This window comes from Pocillopora damicornis, chromosome 5 (genome assembly GCF_964200805.1).
Source record: "Pocillopora damicornis chromosome 5, jaPocDami1.2, whole genome shotgun sequence".
Lineage (NCBI taxonomy): Eukaryota > Metazoa > Cnidaria > Anthozoa > Scleractinia > Pocilloporidae > Pocillopora > Pocillopora damicornis.
Genome location: NC_142674.1, coordinates 3,971,584 through 3,989,114, shown reverse-complemented (window position 1 = coordinate 3,989,114; position 17,531 = coordinate 3,971,584). Strand labels below are relative to the sequence as shown.

General features: G+C 36.0%; 3 protein-coding genes across 4 annotated transcripts; all 3 read left to right on the top strand.

Moving 5' to 3' along the window:
• Window position 1: 1 nt before the first annotated feature.
• LOC113682252 (sentrin-specific protease 8) lies at window positions 2-4,734 on the top strand. Its single transcript, XM_089206179.1, has 6 exons — window positions 2-156; window positions 306-394; window positions 873-981; window positions 2,261-2,382; window positions 2,484-2,534; window positions 3,527-4,734. The coding sequence occupies exons 1-6, from the start codon at window positions 44-46 to the stop codon at window positions 3,691-3,693; spliced, it is 651 nt and encodes a 216-aa protein (XP_089062305.1). The 5' UTR covers window positions 2-43; the 3' UTR covers window positions 3,694-4,734.
• A 385-nt stretch (window positions 4,735-5,119) lies between these two features.
• Window positions 5,120-9,641, top strand: LOC113682251 (ras-related protein Rab-29). The gene is made up of 6 exons (XM_027199405.2): window positions 5,120-5,311; window positions 5,974-6,029; window positions 6,517-6,532; window positions 7,144-7,325; window positions 7,656-7,780; window positions 8,250-9,641. Exons 1-6 carry the CDS (start codon window positions 5,188-5,190, stop codon window positions 8,395-8,397), a joined length of 651 nt encoding a protein of 216 aa, XP_027055206.2. The 5' UTR covers window positions 5,120-5,187; the 3' UTR covers window positions 8,398-9,641.
• A 1,470-nt stretch (window positions 9,642-11,111) lies between these two features.
• Window positions 11,112-16,534, top strand: LOC113682249 (caspase-3). Of its 2 annotated transcripts, none has more exons than XM_027199404.2 (3): window positions 11,112-11,429; window positions 13,300-13,362; window positions 14,079-16,534. In XM_027199404.2, the coding sequence occupies exons 1-3, from the start codon at window positions 11,342-11,344 to the stop codon at window positions 14,834-14,836; spliced, it is 909 nt and encodes a 302-aa protein (XP_027055205.2). In that variant the 5' UTR covers window positions 11,112-11,341; the 3' UTR covers window positions 14,837-16,534. The 2 variants fall into 2 exon arrangements, with proteins under 2 accessions (XP_027055205.2, XP_027055204.2); XM_027199403.2 differs by having other exon boundaries at window positions 14,076-16,534.
• The last annotated feature ends 997 nt before the right edge of the window (window positions 16,535-17,531 follow it).

Genomic DNA, 17,531 nt, shown 5'->3' with positions numbered 1-17,531 from the left:
GTATACCAATGGATCTTATGCTCAGCGAGGGAAAGTTTGAAAAATGGCGGACGAAATTGTGTTGAGCTTCCATGACAGTCTTCTCAAAAAATCGGACCTTAGCTTGCTCGAGGAAGGTCGTTGGCTGAATGATAGACTGATAGGATTCGTGTTTGAGTGAGTTTTTTGTAGTTGTGGGAAATCTGATCGCAGATGCAGCGTACATTTTCGCTTGCGTAGCGTCAACATGCAATCTACAAGGTTGCATTTTATTGGGGGAGAAGTTTTCACTTTGAACTAACTCCAGAAAACTTGTTTGATTGCAGTTACTTTACTCATAACAAATTTAAACAGATATCAGATATTGCGATCTTTATCAGTCCTGATGTCACGCAGTTCTTGAAGCTTGGGGAAGGTAAGGACATACGTCTTGCTAACTTCGTTTTCCAGATCCGTAACGTAAAGTTACGTTGCGAGTTTTTTCCACCTGAATTTATGGTCTAAGTGCGAAGCGGGCGGGAAAAACGAGGTTCAATAAGTTACGATTTCTCGAGACCGAGAAAACGGAGTCAGGGAGATATTTTTATTATATCTCTGGGTTCAATTAGAGGGGTAAGATTTCAATTCAAACGATTTTTTGAATTAGCGGGCCGCACACTAAAATGCGGCACGCTAAATTGACCAATCATGGTACGTGTACGAACTGAGAGACATAACGAATGATTGAAGAAGTGGGATGGTAATGCAGCTACATGTAGGGTGTTTAGTTTTGAATTTTTTTTGCATCAGTCTTAAGGTTGTATCTTTGTCATAGATCTACGTTGAAATATCCTTGTGATGAGGGAATACAGCACTTATGTTATTGATTATTGTTTTTTTTTTTTTTGCTGCAGGCCTTGAAATTGGTATTTTTCTGGAACCACTTGATCTTCCGAGTCGAAAGCTGATATTTTTTGCCGTGAATGACAATGATTCCAGACATTCAGCAGGGGGATCTCACTGGTATACAATAAGCATCCTTTACTCAATGTGTTTCCTCAGCTGAAACAGTTTATTGATCAAAAACTAGTTTTGAATTTTGTTGTATCTCGGAGAGCCATTGAACTAGCTGTTGAGCTGAATTTGACTTTCCTTACCATCTACCATACAACTCTTATGATGTCAGCTCTGAGAGTTTGGTAATGGATCAACTTATAATCCTCAAATTGATATTTTCTCTATTCTCATCACTATACTACTTGATATTGTATCAATATTGTTAGGAGAAATTCTTCTTTGGTCATTTATAAGAGTTAAAGGGTGAAGAAAATAGTTATCCAATCAAAATAAAATCAAGCTTTTTACAAAAGACTGTTGCAGATTGAGAGTAACTGATGATGAAAAAAACAACAAGGTGCTATTCAATAGCTACAAGGTTAAAGCACCTTGGAATGTGTAGTATCTTATTGCATTATAAGAAATCCTCACATTGTAGTGGCGTAGTATCATTTTTGAAATAGTCCTTTGTCAATTCCAAATTGTTTTACATCAGTCTAATACTTATGTCTGAGTTATAAAAAGTAGTGTAGGAATCTATAATCAGTGACAAAATTGTTGACACATTGACCTTTTCAACTACCCATTACTTCAATCTTATCTCTTTTGCCCTTGTTAAGTTAACCTATTTGCTGCCTTCTCCCCCCCCCCCAGAAAAGACAATGTTGTTTCAACTTTTAACTACATACAGGCAACGTTGAAGGAGGGGGGGTCCTGTCAAAGATTTAGAGCATGGAAGGAACAGGAGTGTTATTCAAGATATAAATAGAACTCTTCAAACATGATGTGTCAACTAATTTTGACACTGATTGTACAAGCCTAGATTAAATTTCTTTATATAGAGTTTGATATAAACAGCTTATGTATTTGATGAGTGTCTAATTAACAAATAGATTCCAAGTTGCCATGCGTCTGTTCGGTAATAGATCACAGATGACGTCAAAATGTGGTAAGAACAAAAAAGCGGCACATGAGGCGCAGCCGAGTGTGTCACCGATGTTCTTACCACATTTTGACGTTCTCTGTGATCTATTGCTGAACAGACGCACGGCAACTTGGAATCTATTTGTTTTATATAATAAACAATTTAAAAAAAGTTTTAATGATGACATCATCTATATATCTGTCCTCCAATAGATCATAAGTGAGAACCAATCAGAATGCTTGCATAACTGAGCTTATTATATAATGTTTGATTATTAATCTAATGCTTCTATTGACAACTAGAAACTTGTGTGTTTACCAGGAGCTTGCTGGTGTACTACCGAGAAACAAACAGTTTTCATCATTGTGACTCATCCAGTTCATTTAATACTTCAGCTGCTAGATCTCTCGCACAAAATGTGGAACCTTTTTTACACTGTAGATGTAAGTGTTATTTTGATCACTTTAGACTTCACACAACTCTCTGTCATAGACTTTCTCCTCCCACTTATGCACAGTGTTTTTCTGTTTGTTTTTTTAAACAGCAGGACAAAACCCAAGCTTCAAGGAGGACAGATGCCCTCAACAACAAAATGGTTGTGTTTTGATGTAACGCCATTTTTCATTTAGCCTCTGAACAATTAAGAGTTAAAACTAGTAATGACCTCAATACCGGTTAACCCTTTAACTCCCATAGTGACCAAGACAGAATTTCTCCTTACAATATCGATACAATATCAACAAGATAAGTGATGAGAATAAAGAAAAATATCAGTTTGGGGATAATTAGTTGATTTAATACTAAATTCTCTGAACTAACATTACAAGAATTGTCTGGTTGAAAGTAAGGAGAATGACAAATTTGATCTGAGAGTTAAAGGATTAATTGAACTCTCCCCATGATGCAAAGGCATGTCAAACCTCCACTTTTTTCCCAGAGGATAGTGCAAAAATTTTACATAACCTCTCTACAAGATGCTAATCTATTTCTATGCAGTTTGTCACGAATCCCTGACAGTTTGTGGTACCCTTTATTCCACCTAATCCACTCGTTAGTGGATTAGGTCACTGTTGAAGGGATAAGGTTTGGCTCAAAACTCAACATTATGACTTGGCCAGGGCTCGATCATGGAGTTCTCATTCCAAATTCTAGTTTGCTAATCTCCAAGCCATTGTGTTTCTCTCTGTTAACCCTTAACACCACAACATCAGTATGCATATTCTAGATACTGTTTTCTGACAGCAATAATGTGTGTAACAATCAAGTACTTTTTTAGTTGGTGGTCATTTCTTCAACCCTTTAAACTCCAAGAGTGACTAGCATCTAATTTCTCCCAACAATATCACCCCTGAATCACACATTGAAGTCATGAGAATAACAGAAATGATCACCAATGAAAGAAGCTTTTGATTGGTAAACAAATTCTCCTTGTCAGCACCTTAGGAAATGTATATAGAACAGTATAGAGAATTTGGATACTGTTGCAAGGGTGTAAAGGGTTAATTAATGCTTATGATCCTGTTTGAAATTAGCCCTCAGCCATCCTTAGGGTTTGAAACTTTCTAATGTGGCTTCATATTTCAACAGGTTATGACTGTGGTCTATATGTGGTTTGCATCACTGAACAACTCTGCACCAACTTTATGAACAATGTGAAAATATCTCTGAGTGATACCTTAACTCCAGAAGACATTAGGAAGAAAAGAAAAGCATTGAAGGAACTTGTGCTCAGTCTTGGAGAGAAGAAGACATGATGCTGAAATTTGCAGCAAGGAAATTTAGTGTAGCTTTCCAATGGAAGTATTTAGCTTCAAAGTGATGATAAAATACCACCCACAAAATGGAAATCACCTCTGAAAAAAGCAGAACATATAATTAATTATACACTCGTAAGATAGTGGAGGTCTGTCAGCAACACAAACTTTAGATTTCTCAAGATTCCTCCAAATGCAGTTTGTATCCTGTTGGCTTATTACCATATCTCGAATACATTTTGCTAGTAATTTTTCATGGGAATTTGAGATAGCAGGCATCTTTTGTTAGGGAAGGAGAGGTTAGTTATTCAGTTTTTAGGTGAAGGAGTGCTGTGATGACTCGTAAAAACTCTGACCCTGTTTGGAACCAAGAACATGGAGAGAGACAAAAATAAATAAGTACCCTGTGTGGGACAAAGCCCTCTGTTTTTTAACCTTGTTTAGGTCAAGGGCAGAAAGTGTCTTTTAAACATTCTAAATTTTAATTAGCAACAATTGTAATGAATACCCACATAAATATGAATTGTAATTCATACTTCCTGAAATGTTTCTGGTCTGAACAAGCTATACACTATCTATGACCAGTTCTTGTCAAAAGAAATATACCTCTTCTTGGACAGACAGGCATAGAATGCATACTTTGTTGAGCCCCTGACTCGTAACCCTTTCACTCTTAAGATCTCATTAGTAATTCACCTTACATTCTGCCATACAATTCTTATGATGTTGGTGGGGAGAATTTGGTATCAGGTCAACTGATAATCACCTAATTGATATTTTTCTTTCTCATCACTTGTCTGCTTGATATTGTAAGGAGAAATTCTGTCTTGATCACTCAGTATTTAAGTGTCAAGTAACTCTTGAAAGGATACCTCCTTTCTCAGGGTACTGCACTCTTCTTAGTTATCTCAGCAGGAGGTCTGTCAATTCTCCATAAGTTCTTTGTACAAAGTCTTTCACATGGAAGTTTACCTCCAAGAGTTTGGCATGAAGGCTCATTTTGATTTGATTTTCTGATTAAAACCATGGTGCTGACAGATAGTTGGGTGGTTAGTTTTGTTGACAAAAAATATCCTGATGGGAAGTCAAATGCTATAAAATTTCTATGAGCAAGAATTCACATGTTCACTGAAACAAACTTTTTCAGCATACATTTGAAAATAACTTTTGTGGAATTGAGGTGTTGCAGCAAAGGCCTTTCTTCTGTTTTAAATATTGTTTTTGTGAATAATTTTCTCATGGAAATACCTCAGACTTCTGTTAAAAATATATGTATTTAAAAAAATCAAACAAACAAAGTACTCTACCATTTAATGTGGACGGAATAAACCAAATTACGCAACTAACTAACAAATCGAGAGGGCTTGAGAACTAGAATGTATCCTGTTTTCGCAGTCACTTCTTACTTCCGGTGAATCTTAGAGTCACGTGAATCGGTAGGAATGGCGTTCGTAGTTAGGTCTAGGTCTATTTAGGGAAATACAGTTTTTAACAATGTCAGAACTACTTTTTAAGGTGATCATAATAGGTGATGCTACCGTAGGAAAAACAAGCTTTGTCAAACGTTATGTAAATAACCATTCAGGACCAGGACGGGAGTATAAACCAACTGTAGGAGGTAGGTTGTGCTTGATCACGTCTACAATTTTTCTGGGAATTTTTTATTTTCTTAGACGAGCCGGATTTATTAATTGTCTGTCAAAAACTTCTATGATAGCTTTAAACTGAGATTGTCTTGCCCTTCTTTGGTGCGCTAAAATAAGGACTTAAGTCGGTCAAAGTACAGCAAACATTTCTAAGTTGTACATTGGACATGTCTTGAATTGAAGAACAAAAAATTCCCTCACGAAACTTCTTTGAGGTATTGTGTGCATTTCGGTGGAGGGGTCATTTGGTCATTTCCTGCTATGCGTTAACTGGAGAGATGTTGATTTTCCAGGCTATTAATAATAGAAAGGGTCCGAATTTTTCGAGTTGAGCTGCTGATGTCATGGAAAACGTTTAGTTGGTGTTTGGGGTGGTCTCGCGATGATGGCACCACAATTTTTATTGGTACCAAGACGTTTCTGTATTTGTTTTTCTATGTTTATAACCCATGATACACAGTGTTTAAATATACCATTAAAATGCAGTGTTCCTTGTCATGCGATGTGGAAGGGGTACCTTTTTGATCCTAAATAAAGTATCTCCACGGTGAACAAGCACTTGTTACACACTCTCGAGTTAAATCTGTAATCTCCGCCAAATATTTTTGTTATCTTTTATGTATCTTTGTTGCAGTTGATTTTGCTTTGAAAGTCATTAAATATTCAGATGATACTACAATACGACTTCAGGTGGGTAGTATTTTTATAATTAGCAACAAATTATCCAACTGATAATTTTTTAAATATTTACAAATTTAACCCTTTAACTTCTAAGATTACATTAGTAATTCTCCCTACTGTCTGCCATACAATTCATGTGATATTAGTTAGGAGAATTTGGAATTGGATCAACCAATAATCCCTCAATTGGTAATTTTCTTTATTCTCACTACTTGTCTGCTTGATATTAAACTGATAGTGTAAGAAGAAATTCTGTCTAGGTCACTAGTGGGACTTAAAGGGTTAATAAAGATAGTTTAAAATAATTTTGATTTTTTTCTGATTTTTTCAGACTCACACAATAGGCCTTGCCAAAAAGGAGGCACTGCTCCTAATCTATTTTGTTTTTAAGTACATTTTGCACTTCATTTTGCTTTATTCCACACTAATTTTCCCTTTTTTTTTGTTTCCAAAATTTGAATGATTCATGAATGTGAATCCTTACATGGTTATACAGTTGTGGGATATTGCTGGTAAGTTGACAATTTTTTTTCCACATTTTAACTAGAAGAAAGTGAACATTTGAGCAGAGGATAATTTACTTAACTTTTTACCTCCAAGATTTAATTATCAATTTCACATCATCTGCCATACTTTTAGCAATCAGTAAGAGAAGTACCCTTCACCATCTCACCTCTCACCTCTCACCTCTCACCTCTCACCTCTCACCTCTCTCTATATCCCTTTATCCCTTCCCCCATGAGTTAACCTATACACCTCACCCCTGCCCTGCCCTGCACCTTTCTTGATCTGTCAGTCATGCAGGTTTTGTAAGGGTCTCCACATGTAAAAAACAGGTATCTGTTAACTCTTATTTGACGTAAACTGTTTACCCTCTACACCCTAACATCAATATGCATATTCTCCACACTTTTCTTAATATATTTCTTAAGGTGTACACAAGGAGAAAATGTTTCAACAGTTAAGGGCTATTTAATTGTTGATCATTTCCTTTATTCTCCTGACCTTAATGTGTGATTCAGGGGTGATATTGTAAGGAGAAATTAGATGTAAGTCAAAATTAAGGGTCAAAGAGTTGAGAACTAATTATTATTCTGACTTAATGAACATCAACAATTTTCAGGGCAGGAAAGATTTTCAACAATGACAAGAGTCTACTACAAGGGAGCTGCAGCTTGTGTCATAATGTTTGATCTGACCAGTCAACAGACATTTAATAGTACAATAAAATGGAAGAGAGACCTGGATAGCAAATGTACACTTCCTAATGGAAAGACAATCCCATGTATATTAGTAGGAAATAAGGTGAGTTATAAGCTAATCAACATAATCAATTTAGGAAATAGATCCCATTTTGTCATGCATCTTTTCAGTAATGTGATGAGAACAAAGAAGTGGGACACAAGGCACAAGTGACTTTCCTACTAACTAGTGATATGCTAGAGTAATACCATGTCATCTTACTGTAAGAGGTTTTCCAGTTGTAATATTTGTCTTCACTAGGGCCTGATGTAAAATCTCAATACCAGCTCCATTATGATTTATAGATATGTTTATTCCTGCTTTCAGTTGACATCTCTTTGGTTAAATTCTATAATTCAAATTTCACTGTTTTTCTTTTCATTTAATCTTCAGAGTGATTTATCAAGCACAAGACCCATTGAGAAAGAAGCAATTGACAACTTATGTAAAGAAAATGGCTTCTTGGGTTGGACAGAGATGTCAGTCAAAGAAGATGTCAATGTATCAGAGACAATGGAGTAAGAAAGATCTTGTCTTTTTTTTTCATCTTCTATGTTTAAATCTTCTTACCTTCAATGCATCGTAGCATGGATACTTCCTAGATAAACCACTCAGCTGATATATGAGTGTTGTCAATGGGAGGGAAGAGATGGGGGGTTCTGATCCTGATTCACGCATGAATGTTAAGCTTAGATAAAATTGAAATGTTACATCTATTTTGGATAGTATTTCATCTCACAACTTCAAAGGGAAAACTTCAAATCTCACCTTACCTTGCCTTATTGAAAAATTAATGAGCCAGAAATCAATTTTGGGCTCAATCATGCTTCGCCTAAAAACCTTTTGCTACCCTTGCATGTTTATTCCATCATTATCTTCTCACTGGATAAGAGATTGATGATTTGAGATGTTACATGTTTTCACTTCAGGTACAGTGTAGTGAAGGGGTCATGTAACCATTAATTTCTACTTGAATTATTTTTCCAGTTACTTATTAGCAGAACTGTTAGACAGCTATAAAAACGATGAAGAAAAAGTTGCTCAGAACAACACCAGTACTGATCAAGGAGGATTTATTGAACTCACAAGTCACAGGATCACTAAAGAAAATGCCAGCAGATCAGGATGTTGTTAAGTTAGCTCATAAAAAATAGAATAACTGATCAAGATTTCTGTTTGATTTTTTTAACTGGTTATAGTGAATTCATCCCTCCTTGTACCATGTGGGAGAATTTTATAGAGTGATATATCAAGGGTAGCCTGACTGTATATCAAGCATATTTTTTTAAAGTGAATGATTATGTTTTGAGGAAGTGCTGAAGCCACCATGTCAGAATTTTAAAGTTAAGAAATCATGGAGTGGGTGAAAAAAGTCTACTTGCTAGTGGGGGGTGGGGAGGGTGTACCAGTGAAGGGTAAAGGGGTCCAAACCCTTTCACTCTCACACTGGTTTTTTTTTCACCAGGCCTCCCTCCTTCTGCCCTTTCATCATGGGGTCATGGGAGGGGGTTGAGGAGTGTACTACTGAAGGGTAATGGGGTCCAAACCCTTCCACTCACACACTGTTTTTTTTCACCAGGGCTCCCGTCTTCTGCCCTTTTATGGGGTGGTAGGGTATAATGCATATGTGTGATTATCATGTAACCATCTAAATTATATTTTTGTTACAGGAAAAAAGGTATAGAGGGTGGGAAATCATTAATTTAGTTTCAGGGAAGAGGGTTTTATAGAAAATAAAATTAATGATAATGTATATAATACAGTTTATATCAGTGTTTCAGGAAAAGTAGGCAATATGCATTTGTGCATGTTTACGCAGGGCTTACATTAATAATGTTTGCAATAATCTTGATTTGCTAACCATGTACAGTCGATCATACCAACCATTAAGGAAATTTTGAGTTTTCACCAGTGCTTTCAAGCAGGCTGTATTCAATCTTTCATTCCAGGCATAAAATCATTTTCCCCTAAAATTTGTCAATAGTTTTTAAGAAGTATCATTGTTTTGCATGATAGTGGTTTTCACTCAGCTTTGTTTTTTGAGTGCTCATTAAATACTATAGCATGTAAAATCTACACAGTCTGCTTGCTGAATACAATTACATCACAAGGTTGATTTTTTTTTTTAATTTAAATGTCTTCTATTTTATAAAAAAATGATTAAACATACAAAGTAAAAAATGAAGATATTTATATTATGGAAGAAGAATTGAACAAAGAAAGTTTATGCAGCTGATCAGTCAATTCAATGAAGTGATTTGCAGTTGTTATAAAATAATAAGGAATTGCCTAAAAATTTATTTAAAAAATTATAACTTAGGCACATGCATACAGAGATTTTCCACAAACAATTAAGATATTATTAAACATTGTTATACAGTTTTGTCTGGGGTCTTAGATTCTTTATACATTCCTAGTTTAATATGACCTGGATTACAATGCATGTAATGTTATATTTTTCTTTTTTCTCGTCACTTATCTGATTGATATTGCATTGATATTGTTAGGAGAAATTCTGCCTTGGTCACTCATGGGAGTTAGAGGGTTAAGGTGCTGATGAGAAGAATTTGTTTATCAATCAAGAGCTCCTCAAGTTGATCATTTCCTTTATTCTCATGACATTGATGTTTGATTCAGGGGTGATATTGTAAGGAGAGATTAGATCCAAGTCACTTTTAGAGGAATGCGAGAGCATCAATACCTGTTCACCCATCTGTTTTGTGTGACCAATTTTTCATTTAAGTCAATTTGTTGGTAAATAAGATATTTGAACAGAGATCATTAGCAGAAATTATTTGAGGGGTTAAAATTTAACTTGAATAGTTCCAAGATTGTTTTTCTTTAATTTTGTGCATGATCATTTCTGTAGAACATTGCAGCTAAAATACTTCTCTCTCTGATAGACCCGGGAGGGGGGGGGAACGAGGTCCGTATGATTGTCATTTTCTTTAGATGTTAGTACTTTTTCTGAATCCAATAACCTCTACCCATATCTTTGCCATTCCCATTTCTCACCTGATACCAACTAAGCGGCATTTCGCATCTGGTGTCATTACGATTTGAATCGAAAATATAAACAAAATAGAAAGACGACTCGCTGTGAGAAATTTTTAAGGCAAGAGTGTAACGCAATAAAACTGCCTGATTGCAGTTGGTGCAGCCCGCTGACTACAATAACATTTCCACTACTTCCGGATGCTACCCGTCTTTTTTTCATTAATATTGCGAAGCATCCTCGACAATTTCGTACGCATCAGAAGTATTTTCGGGCGAGGTTTATTTCTAGTATGTCCAAGTTCCACAAAAGTGTAGGAAATTGTTGGCATCTTGTTGCTAGCGATTATGCCAACGTGCAAATTGCGCCAAATGAAAGTAAAGAAAATATATATTAACCAGCCGCCTGTTGCTGATTAAGTTCATTTACGGTACTGTTTCTTGAGTTTGCTGTATTTGGCAGATGAACGTGTCACATTCAAAAGTACATTATAGATGCAACGCAGAGTTTTTCCTCTATGACACTTCTTATGCCGAATGCCAAAGTCTAAAAACGAAACTATCCATCGCCCCCCTCAAAAAAAATTTGAAATAATCACGGGTTTGTTAAATGAACGATTTTTTACGGTCATAAATTTTTCTTTAAAATTTATTTTAGGTGTTTATCATACCTGAGTTTTTGTCACCTTTATTGATAAGGGAAGGCTTCAAAACAACTGAAAGTAAAGCACCTTTTTTTTTTCATTTCTTTAATAATCTTTTCTCCAGTGCACTTCGCTAATTTGGACGTGGAAAGGTTGCCTCTTGGTAAACCGGCTCCCCCTCCGCTCAGTAAGCAATTCGTTCTGTAGGGCCGTCCCTCCCTCAGAAGACTAAACCGCTCCAGAGAACAAGTTAATAGTACATGTCAGTGATGAGACTTTGAAGTTATTTTTGTAATTGGCATTTTCTGCTGACCAGTTATTAATGCCCTTCACTTTCGCTTTCGCTTCCGCTTTAAGTACTGTTCGCTTGTAACTGTCGAATGGTCTTTAGATTTGTTATTTCAGTTTTACGTGCAGTTTTCGGTTGGAATACCTTCCAGCATGTCCAAATTCAATATAAAAATAGGCAAATGTGATGGCGCTGTCGTAATCGGGGATAGTGCGAATTTGACAATTGGGGCGACCCAAGGTAAGGTTTGTCACCACAAACATTTCGTTCTACATCGAGTTTGTCTTATACAATACGGTTTGGCTTCGCGATCGAACGTTCCCCCGTGAAGGAAAGGTTTTATAGAAAATTTGTGATGTAAGTCTAACATGGGAAAGCCATTTAAATGCTACCTTGAAGAAGGCGGCTTATCAGTCAGACATGCTCTTCCTAACAGGATGTAGGACGATATCATTATACCGTTTCGCCGGGGCGTTACAGTATTTCTTTTCGCCCTTACTTTAACTGAATTTTCCCACTTACGTTATTTTTCATAGGCAACTTTTCTTCCTATTTATCTTACTCGAGCTAGATCACTTGAACCAAACCTCGCAAATGCATCGATGCAGGTTTAACAGGGTAAATTCAAGTCGAAGATCGAAGGAATTTTGAGTTATTAAATCCGCGTGAAGTTTATTCCATTTTGTTGATCACGCTTGTTTTATTCTTTAATTTCACTTTAATCTTAAACAAGCGAAATAATTAGTACAAACTAGGTGAAAAAGAGGAATCATGAAAGAGAAATGAAAAAAACCCCTTTCACATTTCTTGAAATAGCAGCTAATTTCACATCGATAGGGATTGCACACGTTGGGGTCAAAGTTGAGGCATGGGCAAAGGGATCAATCTTGGGTGCCAGCACGCCAATTTCCTTGACAAAATTTCTTAGAAAAACATAAAAAAACAACCACCGTCTGGTAACATAAGCGAACGAAAATTTAAACGTTCATTAAAATCTGTGAGGGAAAAGAAAAGTAGGAAATAGGAAAAATTTGAGACTCTTTGAGCCCAGAGCTTTTTCAAGAAGAGGTATCCTGTTGGTTTACCTCTCTGTTTTTAGATTTATCAATACAGTTATTTGCTTTTAGAACACCCTGACTTACTGGATCGAGTGAACGTTGTTAATAACTTAAACAAGACAACTTGGTTCTGACAGCCTGACAGCATGCCACTTAGTCATTACAACTTTCACACATGCATAGATGTTTGACTCCGATTTTGGGATTGCATCAGAATGTATTTGTTCTGGGGTCTACTCATATTCAGGGACTTTAGGCTAAGAAGGCAAAATAATATATTCCTCTTGCTAAATGAGTTTGAGGTCTGTAGTTTAACCCTTTCACTCCCATGATCCTTTTAGTAATTCTCCTTACTGTCTCCCGTACATTGCTTATAATTTTAGTTTGGAGAATTTGGTATTGAATCATATGATAATCCACTAACTGATATTTTTCTATCTACTTATCACTTGTCTACTTGACATTGTATTGATATTGTAAGGAGAAATTCTGTCTTGGTCACTTCTGGGAGTGAAAGGGTTAAGTGACAGACCAGGTTTTTTCCACTTGGATTCATAGCCCAAGAAGTGTAAAATGCACAAGGCATAAATCCAAGCGGAAAAAAAAAAAAAGGTTCCATAACTTAAAGTACAGACTTAGAAAACTAGGTTAGTCATATATTAATAATATTTCTGGGTGGAGAAGACCTAAACTCAAACAAACTTACCAGTAGGTGATACAGAGAAATGTACCCTGCTAAATTGACCAATCAAAGCACATGAAGCAGCTGAGAATCTATAATAAGATACTTTAGATTGCAAATAGATTATTTTCATCCTTTACACCCTAACATCAGTATTCATATTCTCCATTTTGTTCTCTGTACATCTACTAAGGTGCTGACAAGGAGAATTCGTCTAACAGTCAAGAGTTTCTTTAGTTGGAGATCAATTCCTTTATTCTCATGACATTAATGTGTGGTTCAGAGGTGATATTGTAAGGAGAAATTAGATGCGAGTCACTCTTTGGGGTTAAAGGGTTAAAGTAACTAAAATAGCTCTTAATTTTATCAGGAATACCACAGGAACAGCATGTCCCAAGGGAAACAACAACAACAACAACAATAACAACTGGTGGTGAGTAGAGTTCAACAGTTAGTTTTTTAAATACCTTTCATGTCCAAGATCTTAGTATTTATTTAGGTCATTGCTCAATCTTTCATATATTTCCTACTAACAATTTTAGCTCTATTGATTTGGATTTAAATCCCACAATAACCCCTACTTAACATTTTGATTAATTTCCCCTCATCATTGTCGCACTTTCTTTGTGGTCACACCTTGGAGCTAAACAGTTAACCCTTCAACTCCCAAGATCTGATTGTTAATTCTCCCCTCTAGCTGCTAAACATTTCCTTGTAACTTAGTTATGAGAGTTTGGTGTTAGATCAAGACAACAATCTGTACCTGATAAGTTTGAGAATTCTCATTATCTCTTTGCTGGATAATGTAGGGATATTACAGAGGGAAGTTACATGTTAATCACTCCTGGGAGTTAAAGGGTTAAGGGAGCTACTCAACTTTTTGTTCATCTACTAAAATTTAGCTTGGACTGTGCACCAAGCAAGGACCATTTTGGTCATCATGTTGAAGCTGTAAGCAGCCATTATGGTGGTACAGGAAAAAAAAAATCATAGTGTAGAGATAATTGTGTACCAGTTGTTATCTTGAGGAAGGAATGGCCCAAGAGCACAAAGTTTTTTCCCCTAAGAGAGGAGTGTACATTAAGCAACACCAGAACAAATATAGACTCAAATACCTTGAAATAAAATTTATAATTGTTTCTTTAGCAGTTCATTCACCTTGTCAAGAGACTGGGGATGATATCGATTACAAGGCAAAGTCTGGTTATGTACTGGTAATTAATAACTACATCTTCCCCAAGAGGCCAGATGGTGAACGCCATTGGTCAGGAGAAGATGTGAAAGGTCTCAAGAGTCTCTTTGATGATTTTAATTTCACTACCAAGATTCATGACAACTTGGAACAAAGAGAAATCAAAGGATTACTGCAAGATACATCAGAGAAAGACTTTGGCAGATATGACTGTTTTGTTTGTGTAATCCTTAGTCATGGTTCTAAAGATGGAATCTATGGCACTGATGATAATTTAATCAACATTGAGGCAATTACTTCCTGTTTTCGCCGAAATGAGTGCCCATCTCTTGAAGGGAAACCAAAAATATTTCTGATCCAAGCTTGCCGTGGCAGTGAACAGGATAGGCTAACTATTGAGAGCGACAGCGAGCCTATTCCACCCGCAAGCTCATCTCTGCCAGCTGATGCTGATTTTCTGATCTGTTTTGCCTCAGCTCCCAATCATCAAAGCTACAGGCAGCCAGAAATTGGTTCTTGGTTTATTTCAGCAGTTGTTAAAGTCTTCAAAAAGTATGCAGAAAGAGAGCACCTCATGGATATGATGCTGAGGGTCAATGACTGTGTTGCTAATTATTTAGGCCAAATGGGCCAAACAAGCCTCAAGCAAATTCCTTGCCAAGTCTGTATGCTGAGAAGGAAAGTGTTTTTCAATCCTACTCATAACACTCCATGAACTCTTTTCAATAAATGTTGTTATGTGAATGAGTTTCAGGTTATTTGGAAAAAAATTGTTCAATATTTGAAACAAGTTTGGAACAAGGAAAAATCTGAGTACATCATTAGAATTTAAACTACTAGTACAGCTAGTTCTTGCTTTGTGATGGTAGACTAGGCAGTCCACTTCTGTTGACTGGATGCATCAAGGAAAATTGAAAAAGGTTTGAGTTATACATTGTCAAATTGTCAATGTACTCGTCAATCAAATTTTCTCGCAGTGTAGAGGAGTCTAGTAAAAAATAGAACATCCAGAAGTAGCAGCTAAGCTAGGCAGGAGAGCTCTGTGAAAGCACAATGCATTGTAGTTTAATGAATCCTATGTCTGAAAAACATAACTGGATTCACAGTTGTTTTGTTCAGTGTGAAAGGAAGAAATGAGGAAGAGAACCATTTCTTGTTTCTTTGTAAATTCAATATTTTGAACTTACAGTACAGTTTGTTTTGACTTTCCACAAATTGAAAGTCATATTGTTCAAGTCATGGAGGGTAAAATTGCATTAAAATTGACTTCATGAAGGGAAATGAAAACCGATTCAAGTTAGCAGGTGTGGGAGTTATTTGACCCTTTAACTCCCAAGATCTCATTAGTAATTCTCCTTACTGTCTGCCATACAGTTCTTGTGATGTTAGTTTGGATAATTTGGTATTGGATCAACTTATAATTGCCTAACTGATATTATTTTTCTTTACTCTTATCACTTTTCTGCTTGATATGGTATTGATATTGTAAGGAGAAATTCTGTCTTGGTCACTTATGGGAGTGAAAGGGTTAGGGGTTGGGGGGAGGGAGGGTATTTAAGTGAAGGGTTACGGGGTCCCATCCCTTCCACTCTCACACTGGTTTGGTTTCATCAGGCCTCCCCCCTTCTACCCTGTCATGGGATCATAGGGTGTACTGCATATGTGTGGTTGTCATGAAACCATCTGAATTATATTTTTGTTAAGGAATAAAAGGTAGAGAGAGTAGGAAATCATCAATTTAGTTTCGGAGAAGGGGTTTTTCATAGAAAAGAAAATGAATGATAATGTATTGCAATACAGTAGGCAGTTTGCATTTGTGTGTGTTTACTCAGAGTATAAATTTGTAATCTTTGCAATGAGCTGATTTCAAATGATCCAGGTTTGCTAAACATGCATAGTTGATCATACCAACCACTGAGGAAATTTTGAGCTGTCACCAGTCCTTTCAAGCAGATTGTATTCAATCTTTCATTCCAGGCATAAAAATCATTTTCCCTGAGAATTTGTCAACAGTTTTTATAAAGTATCATTTTTTTTGGCATGATAGTGGTTTTCACTCAGCTTAAGTTTGTATTTGAGAGCTCATTAAATATCATAGCATGTAAAATCTACACACTCTGCTTGCTGAATACAATTAAATTATTAGGTTGAATTTTTTATTTAAATGTCTTCTATTGCATAAAAAATGAATAAACATCCAAAGTAGAAAAGATGAAGATATTTATATAAGGAAAGAAGAATTGAACAAAAAAGACTTGTCCAGTTGATCAGTCACTTCAATGAAGTGATTTGTAGTTGTTGTAATAAAAGTAATATGGGAATTGCTGGATAGTTTATAATAATCTTGTGAACTAGGTACCTGCACACAGAGGCTTTTCAGGTACAATGAAGATATTAAAGTTGTTATACAATTATTTCTTGGGGTCCTAGATTCTTTACACATTCCTAGCTTAATGTTTACTGGATTACAACACATGCCATGTTTTATCAGTTTCAATATCAAACTTGCTACCAGAAAAATTATATTATGTGGTGGGGGGGAACTTGTTTCAACTTTTGCTGGGTGTGTGCTGCTTGCCTCTCAGAGCCTGGACCCCATTTTAATGTATTCCCTGCTTAATTGAAGACCCCAATTTTTTACTTTTTAGTCCCAAATCTTTCCATTTTTAAATCCCTAGTTACCAGATTTTTCATATCCCATTCCCACACCTATGCAACCCCATGCTATTCACTTAAATGAAAATGCAACCTCATTGTTGGCAATCATGCAATAGAAAATTTGACCACATCCAGAAGCACATCCCTATAAGCAAATCACTAAGAACCTCCCTTCCCCCAATGGCTATGATTACAGTTAGAGGGGAGTAAGTTGCTCATGAAACTGTGGTACTGCAACAGTGGGAGAATATAACGAGGTACTGTGTTGTTATCAACTAGACTGGAAATAGAAGCGATCCTTGCAGTTATGAACACTAATGAACTAGTAGCTGAAAAGGGCCTGAAAAAATTTTTGTTCAGGCCTTTTTTTCAACGGCAGTGCACATATATGATTTTCATATATTTACAATTATTATCAACTGAGTTAATAACGTAGGTTGGCCACCATGAAGAGTTTCAAATCTGACGTTGGGAGCATCAGCCCTTCGTCAGAACAAATGATGAAGGGTAAACGGTCAAAATATCAGCCATGAAATTCTTTACAGTGGCCAATCTATGTTATCAACTAATAATAAATAATAATAATAATGACAATCTTTAATGAGGAAACTTTTTCACTAAAAAGTGGTTTACAAAAAGGACCTCGAAAATTAAAAATTAAAAATTTACAATGAATAAAAATGCTAAAAGATGCTACTAAAAACTAATGTATCTTATGTGTAATACAAAACTTAAATCAACGAATTAAAAAT